The sequence below is a fragment of the Salvelinus alpinus genome, chromosome 3 (assembly GCF_045679555.1).
Source record: "Salvelinus alpinus chromosome 3, SLU_Salpinus.1, whole genome shotgun sequence".
Lineage (NCBI taxonomy): Eukaryota > Metazoa > Chordata > Actinopteri > Salmoniformes > Salmonidae > Salvelinus > Salvelinus alpinus.
In genome coordinates, this window is record NC_092088.1 from 17506861 (window position 1) to 17524084 (window position 17224).

The following is a 17224-nucleotide window of genomic DNA, read 5'->3' on the forward strand; positions in this document are numbered from 1 at the left end:
AACGTTTCTTGACTAATGCTGCGTTCACGTGCTAGTTGGAACTAGGAAACTCGAAAATGTCCGACTTGCTAACTGGTTGTAATTATACACGTGCCGCTTTCAACCAGTTAGCTAGTCAAAAAGGTGGGAGTTTGTTAATCCTAGCATGTGAACACGGCACATACCCTGACTTGGAGAAGAGTTTGTGTGATGATTAGCTTAGCAACCGCATGATGCAGCATGACAACTTGAACACGTTTGGTTGACAGTCTACTGGGTGAGGTTCCTCCGTTCATTACCCATTGGGATTCCTATCTCTTACTTTCTCTAATATCTCTGTCCGAGGGGAGAGAAATTGTCCGCCATTGTTTTATGTTTTGCTAGGGGCTCGATGTGATGCCCCCAATAAGGATCAACCAGTCACCCGACGGATAACAATGACTTTGCCTCCGTCTATCCCCCGAAGAAAAGTTTACGTACAGCAGCGCAGTACAGAGCATCCTACTGGATGTGTCAACTGTGAACATCTTTTTCCCATTAAATTGAATTGTTTCATTCCCACATCAGTGCAGATCTGGGCGGGTTGGGGGTTATTGTTAGCACTCTCTTCTCCTGGCCTCACATGCCCCTCCTGATTTCACCCTCCGATGTGTCCAACATCTACAGATGCTGTACAGGCTGGGCCTCTATCCTGCCGACCCCCAGGACAGACCATCTGGTCATCCAACAGTCCTGAAGACTGGAGCTGACCTACTCTAGAATCTCAAGCTCCAGACAGGAGAGTGGCTCAGGAGATGGACGATGGGCGATAGACTATGGACTTATAACAGAAGGATATTTTGATGGAGCACAACTGTCCATGTCCATGAAGACTCTTCCATAAAGACTCATGTTTATGTAGACATAGTAGTGTTGATCTTAGCCTGGGCCTCTAAACTCTCTGTATCAGATGAATAATTAAGGTGAAGCTACAGCAGTGTTCAGGAGGATCTGTCTGATAGTACAACACCAAGGTTAGAGTGTCTCAGCTAGGAAAAGCTAGCTACATACTGTAGGGTGAGAGTGCAGTATAGTTGTACTAGAAACATAACATGCAATACATTATGAAGTAAACATATTTTCTCGTTCTGACGGAAAACTATAAATAGTTTTGAAAAAGCAGCCTCAAAAGAAACATAATTATTGAAGATAAATGAACAGTGCACGCTACTCACAGTACGTGTTTCTAGACAACTCTGGAAAGAAAATTCTGATCTACAGTAATCTCTCTTCAAAGAAAATCGATATCATAAGACTTTGAAATGTATATTTAGAATCATTTTTCTTATTCTGTTTGACTGATACGAAATGTAATTAAACAACAACAAAAAAGATCTGAAGGTTAAAAAAAAAAATATATATATATATTTTTACCTTCAGATCTTTTTACCTTCAGATCTTTTATATATATACAGTATCCGTCAAAGGTTTGGACACACCTACTCATTCCATGGGTATTTTTACTATTTTCACCATTGTAGAATAGTGAAGACATCAAAACTATGAAATAACACATATGGATTCATGGAGTAACCAAAAAATTGTTAAACTAAAAATATATTTTATATTTGAGATTCTTCAAAGTAGCCACCCTTTGCCTTGATGACAGCATTGCACATTCTTGGCATTCTCTCAACCAGCTTCACCTGGAATGCTTTTCCATAAGTCTTGAAGGAATTTTGAAGGAACATATGCTGAGCACTTGTTGGCTGCTTTTCCTTCACTCTGCGGTCCAACTCATCCCAAACCATCTCAATTGGGTTGAGGTCGGACGATTGTGGAGGCCATGTCATCTGATGCAGCACTCCATCACTCTCCTTGGTCAAATAACCCTTACACAGCCTGGTGTGTTGGGTCATTGTCCTGTTGAAATACAAATGATAGTCCCACTAAGCGCAAACCAGATGGTATGGCGTATCAAATCAAATGTATTTATATAGCCCTTCTTACATCAGCTGATATATCAAAGCGCTGTACAGAAACCCAGCCTAAAACCCCAAACAGCAAGCAATGCAGGTGTAGAAGCACGGTGGCTAGGAAAAACTCCCTAGAAAGGCCAAAACCTAGGAAGAACCCTAGAGAGGAACCAGGCTATGAGGGGTGGCCAGTCCTCTTCTGGCTGTGCCGGGTGGAGATTATAACAGAACATGGCCAAGATGTTCAAATGTTCATAAATGACCAGCATGGTCAAATAATAATAATCACAGTAGTTGTTGAGGGTGCAACAAGTCAGCACCTCAGGAGTAAATGTCTGTTGGCCTTTCATAGCCAATCATTGAGAGTATCTCTACCGCTCCTGCTGTCTCTAGAGAGTTGAAAACAGCACGTCCGGGACAGGTAGCACGTCCGGTGAACAGGTCAGGGTTCCATAGCCGCAGGCAGAACAGTTGAAACTGGAGCAGCAGCACGGCCAGTATCACGGCCGGTATCGCTGCAAGGCCAGCAGCATGACCGGTATCGCTGCGCAATGCTGACGTAGCCATGCTGGTTAAGTGTGACTTGAATTCTAAATAAATCACTGACAGTGTCACCAGCAAAGCCCCCCACACCATCACACCACCTCCTCCATGCTTCATGGTGGGAACCACACATGAAGAGATCATCTGTTCACCTGCTCTGCGTTTCACAAAGGCATGGTGGTTGGAACCAAAACTCTCAAATTTGGACTCATCAGACCAAAGGACAGATTTCCTACGGTCTAATGTCCATTGCTTGTGTTTCTGGGCCCAAGCAATTCTCTTCTTCTTATTGGTGTCCTTTAGTAGTGGTTTCTTTGCAGCAAATCAACCATGAAGGCCTGATTCGCGCAGTCTCCTCTGAACAGTTGATGTTGAGATGTGTCTGTTACTTGAAGTCTTGGTTACTACATGATTCCATATGTGTTATTTCATAGTTTTGATGTCTTCACTATAATTCTACAATGTAGAAAATAGTAAAAATAAAGAAAAACCCTTGAATGAGTAGGTGTGTCCAAACTTTTGACTGTTGCATATCCACCGACACTGAACAGGAATTGTACTTTCTTTCTCTCTAACGTTGATGTGTATGTGGGGTTTCAAAGAGCAGAATAACCATTCTAGACTGCAGACATAGATAATACTAATATAAGTAAAAATGCCTCTGGATTCATTTTCCAACACATTTTTGTAAAGGAATATTTCACGAAGAGAAGAGAGATAAGACCAACAAAATAAAATGTAATTTTCATGTGTTCATTAAATTATTCATGAACTTGGATTGTTACCTTGAAAATATCTTTGAGTTGTTAAAAAGAACCGAGAGACTTCCTCCTCATTATATTTTCAGATTATGTACAGAAGACGTTTCACCCATTTCTGATGCGGGCTCACAATGACAATAACTGGAGTATACTAACATACACAAATTAGCTTAATGGAAACACAATATAACACTGTATAATATACCATGCCATGTGTAGACGTAAGTGACAGCCAAATCACTCAGCAACACAAACCAGCACAACGTCTGCCTTCGTTTTTATACACCGGCAACACACAAACACAAAATCGATTAAAGCACCATCTGCCGCTGCGCCATCTCCCCCCATTCCCACTTTCCCGGCATCAGCGAACATTAGGAACACTCATAATAATAAATAAGACTTATCTCTGGTAGGCTGTGACATCACAACAACCACGGCTCTCTGCCCGCCATTGGGCAGTCTGGGCGAGGCAGCTCCAGCTCCACAGGAGGCCAGTACACCTGCAGCTACAGTACTCTCAAACCCTCATCAACTCTCTCTACTGCTGCCTGGCTGCATTCTGAGCAGACCCTGCTACTTTTAATTGGCCTCCTATGAACAGGCTGGATTAAAGGGCAGGGTTGTTTACATCAGCACAGTGTTAGAGCCGGCATACTGAGACCTGGGTAGATGTCTTTGAGACATTGGCCGCATCCGAATACTAATACTAGTGTACTACATTCTTAAACTGCATACTATATTCAGTGTTTGATCTAGTAGAATTCACTAATCTTTTCTGACTCGCGTGTTTGACAAAAGCTGATAATCAGATAAATTGACATACTCTACCAAAATAAACGAATGGCAGGAGTCAACGCAATCGCGCATTAAATAATGCATTTGGAGGACTACTTTAAAAATTTCACACACGACAAAATGATTTTTTTTGTTGATACTATTTAGTAAGCTAGTATGGCTATTCAAATCAAATCAAATCAAATCAAATTTTATTAGTCACATACACATGGTTAGCAGATGTTAATGCGAGTGTAGCGAAATGCTTGTGCTTCTAGTTCCGACAATGCAGTAATAACCAACAAGTAATCTAACCTAACAATTCCACAACTACTACCTTACACACACACACAAGTGTAAAGGGATAAAGAATATGTACATAAAGATATATGAATGAGTGGTGGTACAGAACGGCATGGCAGATGCAGTAGATGGTATAGAGTACGGTATACAGTGAGGGAAAAAAGTATTTGATCCCCTGCTGATTTTGTACGTTTGCCCACTGACAAAGAAATTATCAGTCTATAATTTTAATGGTAGGTTTATTTGAACAGTGAGAGACAGAATAACAACAAAAATATCCAGAAAAATGCATGTCAAAAATGTTATAAATTGATTTGCATTTTAATGAGGGAAATAAGTATTTGACCCCTTCTCAATCAAAAAGATTTCTGGCTCCCAGGTGTCTTTCATACAGGTAACGAACGGAGATTAGGAGCACACTCTTAAAGGGAGTGCTCCTATTCTCAGTTTCTTACCTGTATAAAAGATACCTGTCCACAGAAGCAATCAATCAATCAGATTCCAAACTCTCCACCATGGCCAAGACCAAAGAGCTCTCCAAGGATGTCAGGGACAAGATTGTAGACCTACACAAGGCTGGAATGGGCTACAAGACCATCGCCAAGCAGCTTGGTGAGAAGGTGACAACAGTTTCTGTGATTATTCGCAAATGGAAGAAACACAAAAGAACTGTCAATCTCCCTCAGCCTGAGGCTCCATGCAAGATCTCACCTCGTGGAGTTGCAATGATCATGAGAACGGTGAGGAATCAGCCCAGAACTACACAGGAGGATCTTGTCAATGATCTCAAGGCAGCTGGGACCATAGTCATCAAGAAAACAATTGGTAACACACTATGCCGTGAAGGACTGAAATCCTGCAGCGCCCGCAAGGTCCCCCTGCTCAAGAAAGCACATATACATGCCCGTCTGAAGTTTGCCAATGAACATCTGAATGATTCAGAGGACAACTGGGTGAACGTGTTGTGGTCAGATGAGACCAAAATGGAGTTCTTTGGCATCAACCCAACTTGCCGTGTTTGGAGGAGGAGGAATGCTGCCTATGACACCAAGAAACCATCCCCACCGTCAAACATGGAGGTGGAAACATTATGCTTTGGGGGTGTTTTTCTGCTAAAGGGACAGGACAACTTCACCGCATCAAAGGGACGATGGACGGGGCCATGTACCGTCAAATCTTGGGTGAAAACCTCCTTCCCTCAGCCAGGGTATTGAAAATGGGTCGTGGATGGGTATTCCAGCATGACAATGACCCAAAACACACGGCCAAGGCAACAAAGGAGTGGCTCAAGAAGAAGTACATTAAGGTCCTGGAGTGGCCTAACCAGTCTCCAGACCTTAATCCCATAGAAAATCTGTGGAGGGAGCTGAAGGTTCGAGTTGCCAAACGTCAGCCTCGAAACCTTAATGACTTGAAGAAGATCTGCAAAGAGGAGTGGGACAAAATCCCTCCTGAGATGTGTGCAAACCTGGTGGCCAACTACAAGAAACGTCTGACCTCTGTGATTGCCAACAAGGGTTTTGCCACCAAGTACTAAGTCATGTTTTGCAGAGGGGTCAAATACTTATTTCCCTCATTAAAATGCAAATCAATTCATAACATTTTTGACATGCGTTTTTCTGGATTTTTTTGTTGATATTCTGTCTCTCACTGTTCAAATAAACCTACCATTAAAATTATAGACTGATCATTTCTTTGTCAGTGGGCAAACGTACAAAATCAGCAGGGGATCAAATACTTTTTTCCCTCACTGTATACATATGAGATGAGTACTGTAGGGTATGTAAACATAAAGTGGCATAGTTTAAAGTGGCTAGTGGTACATGTATTACATAAAGATGGCAAGATGCAGTAGATGATATAGAGTACAGTATATACATATGAGATGGGTAATGTAGGGTATGTAAACATTATATTAAGTGGCATTGTTTAAAGTGGCTAGTGGTACATTTTTACATAATTTCCATCAATTCCCATTTTTAAAGTGGCTGGAGTTGAGTCAGTATGTTGGCAGCGGCCGCTAAATGTTAGTGGTGGCTGTTTAACAGTCTGATGGCCTTGAGATAGAAGCTGTTTTTCAGTCTCTCGGTCCCTGCTTTGATGCACCTGTACTGACCTCGCCTTCTGGATGATAGCGGGGTGAACAGGCAGTGGCTTGGGTGGTTGTTGTCCTTGATGATCTTTATGGCCTTCCTGTGACATCGGGTGGTGTAGGTGTCCTGGAGGGCAGGTAGTTTGCCCCTGGTGATGCGTTCTGCAGACCTCACTACCCTCTGGAGAGCCTTACGGTTGTGGGCGGAGCAGTTGCCGTACCAGGCGGTGATACAGCCCGACAGGATGCTCTCGATTGTGCATCTGTAGAAGTTTGTGAGTGCTTTATGTGACAAGCCGAATTTCTTCAGCCTCCTGAGGTTGAAGAGGCGCTGCTGCGCCTTCTTCACAACGCTGTCTGTGTGGGTGGACCAATTCAGTTTGTCCGTGATGTGTACACCGAGGAACTTAAAACTTTCCACCTTCTCCACTACTGACCCGTCGATGTGGATAGGGGGGTGCTCCCTCTGCTGTTTCCTGAAGTCCACAATCATCTCCTTTGTTTTGTTGACGTTGAGTGTGAGGTTATTTTCCTGACACCACACTCCGAGGGCCCTCACCTCCTCCCTGTAGGCCGTCTCGTCGTTGTTGGTAATCAAGCCTACCACTGTAGTGTCATCCGCAAACTTGATGATTGAGTTGGAGGCGTGCATGGCCACGCAGTCGTGGGTGAACAGGGAGTAGAGGAGAGGGCTCAGAAGGCACCCTTGTGGGGCCCCAGTGTTGAGGATCAGCGGGGTGGAGATGTTGTTACCTACCCTCACCACCTGGGGGCGGCCCGTCAGGAAGTCCAGGACCCAGTTGCACAGGGCGGGGTCGAGACCCAGGGTCTCGAGCTTGATGACGAGTTTGGAGGGTACTATGGTGTTAAATGCTGAGCTGTAATCGATGAACAGCATTCTCACATGGGTATTCCTCTTGTCCAGATGGGTTAGGGCAGTGTGCAGTGTGGTTGCGATTGCGTCGTCTGTGGACCTATTGGGTCGGTAAGCAAATTGGAGTGGGTCTAGGGTGTCCGGTAGGGTGGAGGTGATATGGTCCTTGACTAGTCTCTCAAAGCACTTCATGATGACGGAAGTGAGTGCTACGGGGCGGTAGTCGTTTAGCTCAGTTACCTTAGCTTTCTTGGGAACAGGAACAATGGTGGCCCTCTTGAAGCATGTGGGAACAGCAGACTGGGATAAGGATTGATTGAATATGTCCGTAAACACATCAGCCAGCTGGTCTGCGCATGCTCTGAGGACGCGGCTGGGAATGCCGTCTGGGCCTGCAGCCTTGCGAGGGTTAACACGTTTAAATGTTTTACTCACCTCGGCTGCAGTGAAGGAGAGCCCGCAGGTTTTGGTAGGGGGCCGTGTCAGTGGCACTGTATTGTCCTCAAAGCGGGCAAAAAAATTGTTTAGCCTGTCTGGGAGCAAGACATCCTGGTCCGCGACGGGGCTGGTTTTCTTTTTGTAATCCGTGATTGACTGTAGACCCTGCCACATACCTCTTGTGTCTGAGCTGTTGAATTGCGACTCGATTTTGTCTCTGTACTGGGACTTAGCCTGTTTGATTGCCTTGCGGAGAGAATAGCTACACTGTTTGTATTCGGTCATGCTTCCGGTCACCTTGCCCTGGTTAAAAGCAGTGGTTCGCGCTTTCAGTTTCACGCGAATGCTGCCGTCAATCCACGGTTTCTGGTTTGGGAATGTTTTAATCGTTGCTGTGGGTACGACATCGTCAATGCACTTCCTAATGAACTCGCTCACCGAATCAGCATATTCGTCAATATTGTTGTTGGACGCGATGCGGAACATATTCCAATCCGCGTGATCGAAGCAGTCTTGAAGCGTGGATTCAGATTGGTCGGACCAGCGTTGAACAGACCTGAGCGCGGGAGCTTGTTGTTTGAGTTTCTGTTTGTAGGCTGGAATCAACAAAATGGAGTCGTGGTCAGCTTTTCCGAAAGGGGGGCGGGGGAGGGCCTTATATGCGTCGCGGAAATTAGTATAACAATGATCTAGGGTTTTCCCAGCCCTGGTAGCACAATCGATATGCTGATAGAATTTAGGGAGTTTTGTTTTTAGATTAGCCTTGTTAAAATCCCCAGCTACGATGAATGCAGCCTCAGGGTGTGTGGTTTCCAGTTTACAAAGAGTCAGATAAAGTTCGTTCAGGGCCATCGATGTGTCTGCTTGGGGGGGAATATATACGGCTGTGATTATGATTGAAGAGAATTCCCTTGGTAGATAATGCGGTCGACATTTGATTGTGAGGAGTTCTAGATCAGGTGAACAGAATGACTTGAGTTCCTGTGTGTTGTTATGATGATCACACCACTTCTCGTTAATCATAAGGCATACCCCCCCGCCCCTCTTCTTACCGGAAAGATGTTTGTTTCTGTCGGCGCGATGCATGAAGAAACCAGCTGGCTGCACCGACTCCGTTAGCGTCCCTTGAGTTAGCCATGTTTCCGTGAAGCAGAGCACGTTGCAATCCCTGATGTCTCTCTGGAATGCTACCCGTGCTCGGATTTCATCAACCTTATTGTCAAGAGACTGGACATTGGCGAGTAGTATGCTAGGGAGTGGAGCGCGATGTGCCCGTCTCCGAAGCCTGACCACGAGACCGCCTCGTTTGCCCCTTTTTCGGCGTCGCACAGGGTCGCCGGCTGGGATCAGATCCATTGTATTGGGTGGAAGGCAAAACACTGGATCCGTTTCGGGAAAGTCATATTCCTGGTAGGAACGATGATGAGTTGACGTTAATCGTATATTCAGTAGTTCCTACCGACTGTATGTAATGAAACCTAAGATTACCTGGGGTACCGATGTAAGAAATAACACATAAAAAAACAAAATACTGCATATTTTCCAAGGAACGCGAAGCGAGGCGGCCATCTCTTTTCGGCGCCGGAAGTTGAAGATCTGGGACAGGGGGACAGGGCCACTGTCTGACTCTGCTTCGGGCACAGTTACTGCTGAAAAACAAGTGTGGCGTCCTAGTGGTACAGAGACCCAGACTATGTCTATGGCTAAGACCTAGGGATGAGTCCCAAATGGCACCCTAATCCCTATCGTGTACTACTTTTGACCTGGACCCAGGGCCCATAGGCCTCTGGTCAAAAGTAGTACACTATATAGGGAAAATACTTCCATTTTGGACGCACTCATAGGAGCAACACTTTTGCCGAAATTACCACATTGAGCAAGAGATGACAGTTTGCCATTTATCATTTAAAAAATGAGAAGTGTTTTTACATAACTGCAAATGCTTAAAAGATGTCTGAAGTGGATGTGGGAGACTCAGGCATATTGAAATTGAAACAACAGAGAGGAAACTTTTAGGAATCCTTAGCCAATTGGCAACGCTTGTAACGAGAGAACACATAAGTACAATTATAGTTGAGTCCAGAGAGAAATCTATGATGTGGAAATCGATCAAGGAAATTATGTAACTAAATTGGAACTGTCATGTCTCTTTCTTATTGGGGAATTTCAAATGCAATTTTGGCCACATCTTCATAATGGTGCAGGAGTTTTGTTGTATCAAACAATGAGCACATCTTTTGTTAGAGCTCTATCAGGGTGCAGAGTGACTGAAGGATGTGAGACACACGCAATGCAAGGTGCTTTAGAACTGTAAGCGACTACTGATCTACTCGATGCGTCTAGCAGTTCCCTTGATCGTCAACTCACTGTTATTGGCATCGTGCAGTTGTTGTGGGTATATACACTGAGTGTACAAAACATTAGGAACACCTTATTAATATGGAGTTGCACCCCCTTTTGCCCTCAGGACAGGATCAATTCGTCGGGCCATGGACTCTACAAGGTGTCGAAAGCATTCCACAGGGATGCTGGCCCATGTTGACTCCAATGCTTCCCACAGTTGTGTCAGGTTGTCTGGATGTCCTTTGGGTGTTGGACCATTCTATTGAGTGTGAAAAACACAGCAGCATTGGAGTTCTTGACACACTCAAACCGGTGCACCTGACTCCTACAACCATATCCAGTTCAAAGACACTTACATCATTTGTCTTCCCCATTCACCCTCTGATTGTCTCAAGGTTTAAAAATCATTACTTAACCTGTCCCCCCCCCTTCATCTACACCGATTGAAGTGGATTTAACAAGTGACATCAATAAGGGATCACAGCTTTCACCTGGATTCACCTGGTCGTTCTGTCATGGAACGAGCAGGTTCTCCTAATGTTTTGTATGCTCAGTGTAGAGGAAAGGCAAAGATAGGAGTTAGGAGAAAGAGAGAGAGAGAAAAGAAGCGAGAGAGAGATTTATCAGCAGCATCAACATAAATACTCTCATCTTCGCTTACCTCATTGACAAATACCCAGTGACTGTCCTTGGAAGCCAGGTTGGTTTCAACAGCCTGCAAAGAAAGAGAGAGAAATAAAGAGGTTACCATAGTGACAGATAAGACTGTGGAGGGAAGAGCCAGATTGAGTCCAGAAGACTTGGATGTTTCTATCCAACAGAACCCATGTAAAATCGTCTACAGTCTTGTCATTATCCAATTATACAAGGAACAAACATAAGACCCATGTGGCTTGGAAAACCATGATGGACAAACAGCATTGGATCCATGCAAGCCTCACAGCTAAAGACTCTCCAAAATCCAGCGGACGGTAGCTCAAAATGACCGTCCAATCATTTGTCATGGAGACAATTTTTGTTCAAATTTGTCAAATAAATTGCACAGTATGTTCACACAAAACACCTCAGCTGTGAAAATAGTGTTTGTACAATTCCTTCCGTTTTTCTCTTTTGTTGTTCTCATGGTGGTACTGACTTTCCCACAGTCCATTGTGTTGGCAGCCAGTTCCAACTGAAAAGTGTACTATAACATCCAAACCACAATCCTTTTTTATGCCTTAGTGGTGCAGCATAGGTAGATATAAATGGTTGACAGCCAAATCGTTCAGCACCTAACATCTTTGCGTTTTGGAAAATTATAATTGCTCAGTGTAAGCCTACATTTTTTATGACAGTGCTTGCTTGGGCCTATGCCATATATCATAATCACAACAGAAACGATCTTGTACTTTACAATAAAAACAAACATTTACACTGCCGTTTGCAGAAAGAAAGGCCTGCACATGGTATAACCCAGTAAGAAAGGCCTGTACATGGTATAACCCAGTAAGAAAGGCCTGTACATGGTATAACCCAGAAAGGCCTTTTATTTAATCTTTATTTAACTAGGCAAGTCAGTTAAGAACAAATTACTTTTCAATGACAGCCTAGGAACAGTGGGTTAACTGCCTTGTTGAGGGGCAGAATTACATATTTTTATTTTGTCAGATCAGGGATTTGATCTTTCAACTTTTCGGTTACTAGTTCAACACTCTAACCACTAGGCTACCTGTCGCCCCATAGTATAACAGCCTGCACAAGGTATAACCCAGAAAGGCCTGCACATGGTATAACCCAGTAAGAAAGGCCTGTACATAGTATAACCCAGAAAGGCCTGCACATGATATAACCCAGAAAGGCCTGCACATGGTATAACCCTCATCATCCCATGCTGTATTCGTGTACTCACGTATAAAACCTTCTGGTTGTACGGTGTCCATATTAGAACAGCCTAGCACATTTATGTTGAGATACATGTAGAGCATCTGCCAGTTGAGGGGCCCAATACAGAAGCTATGGATCACCCCATGTGATTCTCCTGTCCTCAAGCTAATTAGGCCTGACAGATGTTCTCAAACGGCTCTTCATTTGCCTGCCTTACCATAAGAAGGCTGTTACATATGTAAACACTTCGGTGGGTTCATGTTGACCATAAATATTCACAGATATATCCTGTCACAGAATTTCACAATGTAGGCTATACTACATGGATAATTGTAGTGACTACTCTAATGTGGGTAGTTTGTAATCATTTTGCTCCCCAACACACAGAGGTGGGACGCACACTCTTCGAAAAAAAGTTTCCAAAAAGGGTTCTTCAGCTGTCCCAATAGGAGAACCCTTTTTGGTTCCATGTAGAACCCTTTTGGGTTCCATGTAGAACTCTCTGTGGGAAAGGCTCTTCTACCTGGAACCAAAAAAGTTTCTTCAAAGGGTTCTCCTATGGGGACAGCCGAAGAACCCTTTCAGGCAGAGTTGCAAAAAAAAAAGCCATATCTCAGACTGACCAAAAAAACGTAAGATTAAGATGGGCAAAATAACACAGACACTGGACAGAGGAACTCTGCCGAGAAGGCCAGCATCCCGGAGTCGCCTCTTCACTGTTGACTTTGAGACTGGTGTTTTACAGGTACTATTTAATGAAGCTGCCAGTTGAGGACTTGTAAGGCGTCTGTTTCTCAAACTAGAAACTCTAATGCAGGGGTGTCAAACTCAAATACCCAGTGGGCCAAAATGTAAAACCTGAACAAAGTCGCGGGCCAACATTGAACAAATGAACCTTTTAATATGGACCCAAACAAGTTTTGCTTTAACATTGAATATGGAACAAGCATCGCTTATTACCATACAATATATAATTTAATAGTGGAGACATGCAAAATCGAATTTCAAATGAAAAAACACATCAATGGCATTCATTTATTAAATAAATAAAATTTAAATAAAAATCGTATGCCTCTTTTCTATTTGCAGCCTTCTGATTTAAATACCAAAATAAACTTTTTCCAGATGCGTCGCAGCTCTCATCCACAGCGAGGGAGAACGCAACGAAATCTTTTCCCTTTTCCATCAGCTGGTCATACAGATTGGTGGCAAGATCACATGTGCGATCAGCTACTGTGTTCCTGCTCAGGCTCACGTTTGAAAATGCTTGCTTTTTCTCTGGACATACGAGGTCACAAACTTTCATCATGCACTTTTTCACGAACTCTCCCTCATTAAAGGGCCGGGCTGATTTTGCGATCTCTGCTGTCACTATATAACTAGCCTTTACAGCAGCCTCACTTTGTGATGTGGCTTTTTTGAACATATTCTGTTGTGAAACCAAACTTCTTTTCATCTCCTCTACTTTCTGGCTCCTTTGAGTCATGTCCATGTCCTTGTATTTGTCATGGTGTTTCGTTTCATAGTGTCGTCTAATGTTGTACTCCTTACTTACAGCCACGTTGACTCCACAAACAAGACAAACAGGTTTGTCTTTTACATATGTAAACAGATATTCTGCCTCCCACTTGTCTAATGTACTTGTCCTCTTGCTCAGTTGTGCACCGGGGCCGCCCAATCCTCTTTCTATTCTGGTTAGAGGCAGTTTGCGCTGTTCTGTGAAGGGAGTAGTACACAGCGTTGTACGAGATCTTCAGTTTCTTGACAATTTCTCGCATGGAATAGCCTTAATTTCTCAGAACAAGAATAGACTGACGAGTTTCAGAAGAAAGTGCTTTGTTTCTGGCCATTTTGTTCCTGTAATCGAACCCACAAATGCTGATGCTCCAGATACTCAACTAGTCTAAAGAAGGCCAGTTTTATTCCTTCTTTAATCAGAACAAACAGAACATGTTAGCTGTGCTAACATAATTGCAAAAGTGTTTTCTAATGATCAGGCCTTTTAAAATTATCAACTTGGATTAGCTAACACAACGTGCCATTGGAACACAGGAGTGATGTTTGCTGATAATGGGCCTCTGTACGCCTATGTAGATATTCCATTATAAATCAGCTGTTTCCAGCTACAATACCCATTTACAATATTAACAGTGTCTACACTGTATTTCTGATCAATTTGATGTTATTTTAATGGACAACAAATGTGCTTTTCTTCCAAAAACAAGGACATTTCTAAGTGACCCCAAACTTTTGAACGATAGTGTATATACGTATATGTTGTTTTGCTGAGAAAACTTGGTGGGAAAAAAATCTGCGGAACAAAATCGGCACAGTTAGGGAACCCCGCTATAGCCTATAGTCTAGCTGCATATCATGCCACATTTCATGTATGCAAGATCATCGCACATGTCCCCAAAAGCAGATGATATTTATGTGTGGCCCGTCCCCTCTGTCTGTTGTGTGAGGTCGTTTGCGGGGAGGTGAAGTGGTTTGCAGGGACGTGAGGAGTAATCTCGGAGGCTGCTGATGACTCTGAGCCTGCTTGGTCATTTTTCTCCTTGACCGAGCTACTGAGTTACAACAGTGATGTAACACTACACGCTATATTTACCAGCCTACAGCAATAAGATAAAGGATACTACTGTGTCGTTGAGGACTGTGCTGCATGAAGAGAATATACTTTAAATGTGGCTGACCGAAATATGTGTACATTAACATTTATTTGCGTTAAAATCACTGTGAAATTTGTAATATCATTCAAATACTGAGCAATATGTATACTGTATCTGGAAAAACCCAATAAGCAAAAAGTACAACACCTCATAACTCAAAATAAAGAAGAGGGATTTAAGTCAAACCCTCCCTGCTCTGTCCAATCCTGCATCACAATGGAACCCTATTCCCTATATAGTGCTCTGTCCCTACAGGGCTCTGGTCAAAAGTAGTGCAACATGTAGGACGTAGGGTGCCATTTGGAACACATTCCTGAGATTTCCAGCACGGGGTTCTCGATAGTGGCACTGGGCAAAGTGGATGTTTGCATTGCTGGTCACCACTTGGGCAGAATCAGTTGTGGTCTTTTGTAGCTCAGTTGGTAGAGTGTGGTGCTTGTAATGCTAGGTTAGTGGGTTCAAATTGAGGTCACCCATATGTAAAATGTATGCACGAGTGGCTGTAAGTCGCTTTGGATAACATTATGATGGGTGGTGATGTAGAGTGTGCTATAGAAGGCCTTAAGGGAGGTTGTTGGAGTGAATGGTTCGGGAATATCTGTCAGCCTTTAACCAGGGAGGGACTAAGAGGTAGACCACTGAGTGGAGGTACTGGGGAGAAACTACTCTTAACACTACAGTCACAAGTGTCTGACCATAGAGAACCTATAATTTCATGTTATTCTATGGTTCTGACTGGGTCAATTAGACAGAGAGGCAAGGCTACTCTATTCAGTTCGAACTAGTAATTTTCTCTACACAAATTAAAAGTACATAGATAGACTACCGGTATTTAAAGCAATAATGTGCACTTAGCCATGCTGCTATCTGGAACATTAGGACATTATGCACAATGTGTAATCAATTCAGTAATAAAATAATGAAGCATGTCGAACACATTCAAAAATCCCTTTTTATTTAATATTATATTTGTCCGTTTTTTCATGCTATACATGCAAGGTCTGCATGGCCTCAAACTAAAAACACACAAGTCTACCTTAGTGAGAATATTTTATTTTAAACATGTCAGGTCAGGGCGACAATCAAGACATTGTGCAAATGTTCCTTATGCAAACAGTGTGTGTGGGGGTGGTGGAAGTTGAAAGCTAGTGGGAACAACCCATCAGGGAATCTGCATCTCTAGAGGTCAGTGAAAGCACATTTGAACTCTGAATTAAATCAATGTGTCGTGGCAACCGCCTCACCAGGAATACAAAACAGCCTCCCTCTATTTAAAAAAGAAACACATCCTGATTGTATTTAAATCATAAAAAGTAATTAAGACATTTATTTAAGGAGGATGTATTTCAGGGGGAATCTGGTTGCATATTATATAGGCTACATGTGATGAACACACAGCTGTTATCTTCCTTTTAATATAGTCAGGTAACTGACTGTTCACATTATATATGATATATGCCATTTAGCAGACGCTGTTCTCCAATCGACTTACAGTCATACGTGTATACCCGGTGGCAGGTACCCTAGCGGTTAAGAGCGTTGGACCAGTAAGTAAAAAGTTGCTGGTTCGAATCCCCAAGCTGACTAGGTGAAAGCTCTGTTGACGTGCCCTTCAGCAAGGCACTTAACTTGTAAGTCGCTCTGGATAAGTGTGTCTGCTAAATGAGCAAAAAATCCAAATACATTTTACGTGTGGTTGGAATCAAACCCACATTTCTTGGCATTGCAACTGCCGTGCTCTACCGGCTCAGTTACAAAGAACCTTATCACCATTATCACATTACTGTATGTGGTATGTTGCTGGACCCCAGGAAGAGTAATGAGGATCCTTAATAAATACACATTATCTGATACAGAATAAGAAACCAAAATAACCCTGTTACCACAAAGAAAACATGGAGGTAACTGTACCTCATGTTCTGTAATAATGTGTCATGGACCAATATGACTAAGCGAATAATGGCGTTAATTTCAATTTACCCAGCTAGTTCCGTTTACCGCAAAACCAGCACAGGAGTTTGCTGGAACATTAACTGGGGAGGACGTGCTCGTGGTAATGGCTAGAGCGGAATGGGTGGAATGTTATCAAATAAATCAAACACATGGTTTCCAAGTGTTGGATGCCATTCCACTTGCGCTGTTCCAGACATTATTATGAACCATCCTTCTGTCAGCAGCCTCCTGGAAAAACCAGCTTGCTTTGACATTATATGACTGGTGTTGCTCTTCATGCCTCTGTAACCGATGTGAAATGGCTAGCTAGTTAGTGGTGGTGCGCGCTAATAGCGTTTCAATCGGTGACGTCACTCGCTTTGAGACCTTGAAGTAGTGGTTCCCCTTGCTCTGCATGGGCCGCGGCTTTTGTGGAGCGATGGGTAACGATGCTTCGTGGGTGACTGTTGTTGATGTGTGCAGAGGGTCCCTGGTTCACACCCGGGGCGAGGGACGGACTAAAGTTATACTGTTACATTGATGCTGTTGACCCGGATCACTGGTTGCTGCGGAAAAGGAGGAGGTCAAAAGGGGGTTGAGTGTAACCGATGTGAAATGGCTAGCTAGTTAGCGGTGGTGCGCGCTAATAGCGTTTCAATCGGTGACGTCACTCGCTTTGAGACATTGAAGTA

General features: G+C 43.4%; 1 protein-coding gene across 2 annotated transcripts in view; it reads right to left on the minus strand.

Moving 5' to 3' along the window:
• The window catches only part of grid1b (glutamate receptor, ionotropic, delta 1b), a 407959-nt gene that overhangs the window by 67644 nt on the left and 323091 nt on the right, over positions 1–17224 (minus strand). For both annotated transcript variants that reach the window (XM_071391747.1, XM_071391746.1), the window contains exon 5: positions 10727–10780. In XM_071391747.1, the coding sequence (XP_071247848.1) occupies positions 10727–10780 (54 nt within the window). The remainder of the gene's footprint in view (positions 1–10726; positions 10781–17224) is intronic.